Below are 6493 nucleotides of genomic sequence, written 5' to 3' on the forward strand. Positions count from 1 at the left end.
AGGAGTTATTAAAGAAAGAGTAAACGTCTTTTTCTGCGGAAAAAGAGCGGGGCTCAATGCTAGTATTACCATAGAGCCCCGCGGATAGAGACGTCCCATAAAATATATCATAACTTTTTTATTTTTTATCCGATTTTAAAATTTTTTTTTTAACTTGTTGCCCCAGCCGAGATCTTTAATTATACATCATAATATTCAACCTACCCCCCCCCCTAACTTTTTTTATAAGCTAAAAACTTTGGTTGAATATATAGTAAAGACGTCCTAAAGACGTCCAAAAACTTACCAGGCGAGGCGCTCGTTAGAGCGCCGAAGCACCATACCTCGAGCACTTTATAGCCGCAGGCGTGCGAGTGTGTTGGAGGACTAGTGCCCTGTTAGAACTAGTACCCACCACTTAGTGATCTCGGCCCCTACATTGATCTTTATATAGCCCTTTATTTGCCGAAGGCTAATAACTTTTTAACTGTTTTTTAATACTAATTCTAGGGCCGAAGGCCCTAAAATAATAGACAGACAGACAAACTAACATCAGAAGGACTGACCAATCACCATTAGATAGTCTAACCCCCCTTGGGGGGTGAAGGGGGGTCAATAAAAACACCATCAAACAATTAATAAATCTATTCAAACAACATATTAAATTCACAATTTTTGGGCAGAAAATTTAAATTTACATATGTACAAAAACAAGAGTTCATAACCTCTCTTGTGGAGGGTAACATCCAGGCTCCGGTTTTAATTATGCTCCCATGGTAACAGCTCTCCCTCACAGAGATATCTATGAGTATTTCTACAATTTTTATATGTCCATTGTAGGTAGCCCAAAAAAGTGGACTCCGGCCTACATTATCACATAAATTTACATCGGCTTTATTTTCCAGGAGAATCTGTACAACGTCTGCTTGACCTCTGTTGGAACCTTTGATGAGTGGGCTGTAACCTGTATTATCACATAAATTAACATCCGCGTTGTTTTCTAAGAGTATTTGTACAATGTTTATATGTCCTTTGGAGACTGCCCAATGAAGTGGACTCTGGCCATTATTATCACATAAATTTACATTGGCATTGTTTTCTAAGAGTATTTGTACAATGCCTTTGTGTCCATTGTAGGTAGCCCAAAATAGTGGAGTCCCGCCATCATTATCTAATAAATTAACATCGGCTTTGTTTTCTAAGAGTATTTGTACAATGTCTTTGTGTCCATTGTAGGTCGCGCTTAAAAGTGGACTCTTGCCATCATTATCACATAAATTAACATCGGCTTTGTTTTCTAAGAGTATTTGTACAATGTTTTCATGTCCATTGCTGGAAGCCCAGTAAAGTGGACTCTGGCCACCATTTTTACATAAATTAACATCGGCTTTACTTTCTAAGAGTATTTGTACAATGTCTTTGTGTCCATTGTGTGAAGCCCAGTATAGTGGACTCTGGCTCTCATTATCACATAAATTAACATCGGCTTTGTTCTCTAAGAGTATTTGTACAATGTTTTTATGTCCATTGCTGGAAGCCCAGTAAAATGGACTTTGGCCTTCATTATCACATAAATTAACATCGGCTTTGTTTTCTAAGAGTATTTGTACAATGTTTATATGTCCTTTGCAGGAAGCCCATAAAAGTGGACTTTGGCCATCATTATCACATAAATTAACATCGGCTTTGTTTTCCAGGAGAATCTGTACAACGTCTGCTTGACCTCTGTTGGAAGCTTTGATAAGTGGGCTATCACCTATATTATTACATAAATTTACATCAGCTTTATTTTCTATGAGTATTTCTACAATGCTGATATTACCTACTGAGGAAGCAATAGAAAGTGGACTCCAACCGCTGTTTTCACATAGATTTATTTCGGCCCTGTTTTCTAGGAGCATTTTAACGATGTTCAAGTGACCCATATGACAAGCTACATAGAGGTGATTCATGCCATTGGAAAGACAAATGTTCACATCAGCTTTATACTGTAGGAGTAAGTGAACTATATTCTCGAATCCATCTTCACAAGCACAAAACAACGCAGTGCGATTGTTTTTAATTGAACACATGTTAATATCGGCTTCATTTTCTAAGAGTATCTTTGTAGAATCATAATGCCCATTACAGACAGCGCAGTGTAATACTGTATAGCCATAAAATTGACTATTTATATTACAATTCATATTCAGTAAAAATTTAGAAATATAAATATTATTAAATGCTGCTGAAAGATTCAAGGGAATATTGTATGCTTTTCCAAATGTATGTTCCGTCAAGAAATCTTCTCCACAAAGAACTGCTAATCTTTTTGCAAGTTCAATGTTACCATTTATGCAGGTTGCTAAAAATAATTCTCTGCAATCTACATTATTCAATGGTAACTTTTCATTTTCAAACCGCTTAAGTATGCCGTCACATATGTCATCATGATTGTACATCAATAAAAGATTCAATGCAGAACGCTTTGGGTTTTTCTCAATAATACTTAATTTGTTTATAAAACATTTTCTCTCCTCTTCAAGAACAATATCCGAATGTGGCAACACTAAATACTGGTTTTGACTACTTGTCCCAACATTTATTAAGTCGTCAATTGCAAGGCAACTTATGAATTTAAAACATTTTGGACAACTTTCTTGTTACGTAAGGATGGACATAAACACACTTCAACTGCGTTATTAAGAGATATTTCGTTTAATAATCTTTTCACGAAAGGGTCGATATATTTTTCTCCAAGCATTATACAAAAATCATTGTCGTCCTGATCTTTCTTCATATATTTTTTTTCATTAACCCGTACCTTTTGTCAGATGAATTTCAAATTACAGTATTTAAGTAACGTTGCCGGAGAATGTTCTCCAAAAACAAAACCTGTTACATCCTCCAGAAAATCATGAAGAAAACTAAAGGTTGTCCCCACTTTTTGTACAAATGATCCAACAAGAGAATCTAGATTGTTAACAATAACAACTCTTGAAATGTTTCTTTCTACTTCACATACCTCACAAATTTCTTCAAACTTTGTTCTACTCTGGTTTAAAAATTTGTCACTATCAATAGTGCCTCCATATAGGACTAGAAGGACAAGAGTTAAATACTTCTCTTTCTTCCTTGCTTTGTATTTATTTATTTCACTTATCACCACCGGTGTTGGATTTTGGAAAAATTTAATTCCGCTTTTTGTATATTCATTTTCAATAAAAAGTCGGCATAACAAGGGAAAAAGTAGTGTGGCTCTTATAATCACCTCAATTTCTTTATCTGCCAGCACATCCTTTTGTACATAACACTTTAAAATCCCTTTCTTCTCTTCATTATCTAATTGCAGGTTCTGATCATCGATTTCAACAATATTAGAACTTAACGTACACGCATAAGTCACTTCACACATTACCGATTTACGACAAGAGATCACAACTTTAATGTTGTTATTTACAAAGATTCTGCTCAAAGATTTGTCGATCTTTAACCATTCATTGAAGGAAACTTCGTCTAAATGATATTTTCCAACTGGGTCATCCAAAACAAAGAACTGTTGATGTGGAGAAGAAGAGTCTACTATTAGTTTTAATTCCAAAACATGATCTACTGGAAATACATGCCAGCCATCTGCTCGATATTCTAACGCCACGTGACGCGCTATAAACGATTTACCAGATCCAGAATTACCTACAATAGTTACAATATTTTTAGGCGGAAGCCGCCTTTTACTTTTGCATGCTTTGTTGACCTTTCGACCTCTCAAGATGTTTGCCCCGCTTCATGGTACTCCAAACGGATGTATCTTAAACTAAGGGCATACAACCCGCTTAATCATATTCGACCCCTTCCCAATATTTATCGTTATTATCATATTAAAAAGCGTGTGTTATGGCGAATTTATTTTAACAATTCATTTTGATTTATGTAAAAAAAGTCCAATAAAAATAATAGCCTAATAATAGAACGAATAGTTACTTTGTTACTGCTGATACGTTTCACGTTTGAGAGAAGAACGAACGACAACTCTGTATGTCTAAAACATAAACAAATCGGGTTCAACATTTGATTAGCACGGGGTACTGAAGCGATCTTTAGAAATACTATGAGGGACAAAATAGTTCAAGTAGGTAATTATGTTTAGAATTAATGACAGGTACATAGCTACTGAGGAACTTATCATTTCAATAATCTTGTATAAAATAGAAGAAAAGAGGTATGTAACTCCTTTTATCAATTGTGTACTACATTCGCGTAATAATCTAACATATAGACGATTCAGCGTGAAATTATTGTCAACAAACCCACGTGGAGCACAAATGATTTACAATGATTGACTGGAAGTGACAGGCCTTCTCTTCAAAATAAACAAGGTAACTCACGCTGTGTGATTAGCCTATCTTTTATTGTCACCCTTGAAAATGTCGTCTCCCTATGCAGGCATGCTTTAGACATGTTAGATATCGTAATATGATAGCTGTTATGGTCGGGTCTTATCGAACGAACTGGTACTCTGATTAGCATGATTACATGCCTGGGAGAAATTATTTGAGGAATTATCATGCCGAGTTTGTGTATACATTTATATATCCTTTCTCATTTAATGTTAATACATGTATGTTGAAGGATGGGCCAAAACTGTAAAATCTGGACAGAAATTAAAACGCAAGCATAAGAACTACATTGTGTTTTGTATAGATGTGTCCCTGCTGCGGAGGCAGCTAACAGAAAGGGGATATAATTAAGACTGCATTGTGGAATTGCCCTGTGCCACCTCTAAATGGCAGAAGAAAACTCAACTCAGCACAACCAGAAACACTTTTCTGAAGGTGAGTACATCAATTTATTATATTTCTAGATATTAAGTGGAAAAATTTTTCATAACTTATGATACATATTTTTTATAGCATAACAAATCTTCTTGTTTTGATGGCAAAACTGAACCGAATACTATTTTTGAAAGTATATTTTGACTTTTCTAATTTTTTTTCTTTTCATTTTTTCTAAATACATGCAAATACATGATTACTTAATAATAGTAGGCTTTTGAAAGAGAAAACAAATACAAAAAAATATTAGAGAAGTCAAATCGGTCAATATTTATCATGTTTAATAATCGCTTACTCGATATCTGACTTTTTCTGACTTTATCTGACTTTTTCATTACATGTACAGATAATTATGAATTCCATTGGAAATAATTTTTGGTACTAAAATTAGTTATCAAATAAAACACAAATGCACAATACACCCAAAATTACAAAAGGTTGTTTTAATTGGATCTATTTGAAAAACTGCTGTGTACACATGTAGGTTATATAACTAGCGAAAGAGAGGGGACAGATGTTGTCGGTCAGGATCATATTATTTCATTTGTTGGTTGTTTCCAGTATATTTACACTAAACTTACTACACAAGTTCACTTTCCGCAGTTTTGAATCTTTTGTTATATCTATATACCCACTTCACTCTGGAAGTGGGTATAGTGGCATTAATTTCTTTGCATGTCAGATTTCACTGAATGAATGAATGTAGATCAAGGCGATAACGGGTGTTTTACAGCTTGGTGTAGATGAAGACATGCTAATTACCATTTGCATGTTTTAGTTATAATTGATAAGTTTCTGATAAAAATGTGTACCTTGAAAAAAGAAATAATATACATCCGAGTAAACGAGTTCACTTTTTTTAGTATTCGATGCTTGGACCTTGGATCGAGTAACCGGTAAAATTGACTTCCCTAGAAAATATATTAAAATAACCGGTATATCATAAAAGGTTATTTGAAGTCCTTGATTTCATTTATTGAAAGTCAGATACATAATGTGAAATAATTTTTGTTAAATAAACATTGTGAGATATTCTTAATTTTTTTCAATCATACACTTTGTAGAAAATTCTGCCAAGAGACAGTTGTGAAGGGAACCGTGTAGATAATCTCCAGAAAAGAAATCACCACTGATATTGGGATATATGTACCAATATTTTAATACAATCATCAAAGACAAATTTACCACAGGAATAAAAATAAAACTGTTTGGCATTCAAGGGCCTGCCATGGTAGAAGCTCTCCTGAAAAAATATTCCATTTATTGTGGACATCATGACACAGGGCTCACCTGTCACCAGCATTAAAGACTTGTGTGATTTGTACTACCTGGGCCATACATGTATTGAATGAAAACAATTCATAGAACCACAAGCACATTGTAAATCTATGTAAGGTCTTCTGTGTATGTTGTATTCCTTATATAATTTGCTGTTTTATAACAAGACTTTGTTTCATTGGTACTAAAACTTAATACATGTACACATACAAAACGCAAAAGCAGTTGTGATATTTATTGTTTTTTATTACTCATTAGTTCTCATTTTTGTGTGAAATTTTATAATTTTCCATTTCTTGTTCCCCAAAACCATATCTTACAAATTTCATGTATTGCAACTTGCATTTCAATTTTAACTTGTTATACTTGACAAAAACAAGAGGTACTGTGAGCAATGAACTGACTAAATGATACCCCCGCCTCCC

At 34.2% G+C, this 6493-nt stretch overlaps 1 protein-coding gene and 1 long non-coding RNA gene across 2 annotated transcripts; one reads left to right on the plus strand and one right to left on the minus strand.

Moving 5' to 3' along the window:
* Positions 1 to 623: 623 nt before the first annotated feature.
* Positions 624 to 3173, minus strand: LOC134229458 (ankyrin repeat domain-containing protein 50-like). Its single transcript, XM_062711209.1, has one exon. The coding sequence runs from the start codon at positions 2418 to 2420 to the stop codon at positions 624 to 626; it is 1797 nt and encodes a 598-aa protein (XP_062567193.1). The 5' UTR covers positions 2421 to 3173.
* Positions 3174 to 3911: 738 nt separating this feature from the next.
* LOC134229467 (uncharacterized) lies at positions 3912 to 6292 on the plus strand. The gene is made up of 3 exons (XR_009984180.1): positions 3912 to 4334; positions 4660 to 4790; positions 5855 to 6292. It is a non-coding gene; the product is annotated as an uncharacterized LOC134229467 (long non-coding RNA).
* Positions 6293 to 6493: the final 201 nt, after the last annotated feature.

Source organism: Saccostrea cucullata, unplaced genomic scaffold (assembly GCF_032062105.1).
Source record: "Saccostrea cucullata isolate Sc308-1 unplaced genomic scaffold, CSIRO_AGI_Scuc_v1 ctg477, whole genome shotgun sequence".
Taxonomy (NCBI): Eukaryota; Metazoa; Mollusca; class Bivalvia; order Ostreida; family Ostreidae; genus Saccostrea; species Saccostrea cuccullata.

Coding starts and splice junctions, on each gene's coding strand:
- LOC134229458 (XM_062711209.1), bottom strand. CDS start 2,420: ATGTACAATCATGATGACATATGTGACGGCATACTTAAGCGGTTTGAA.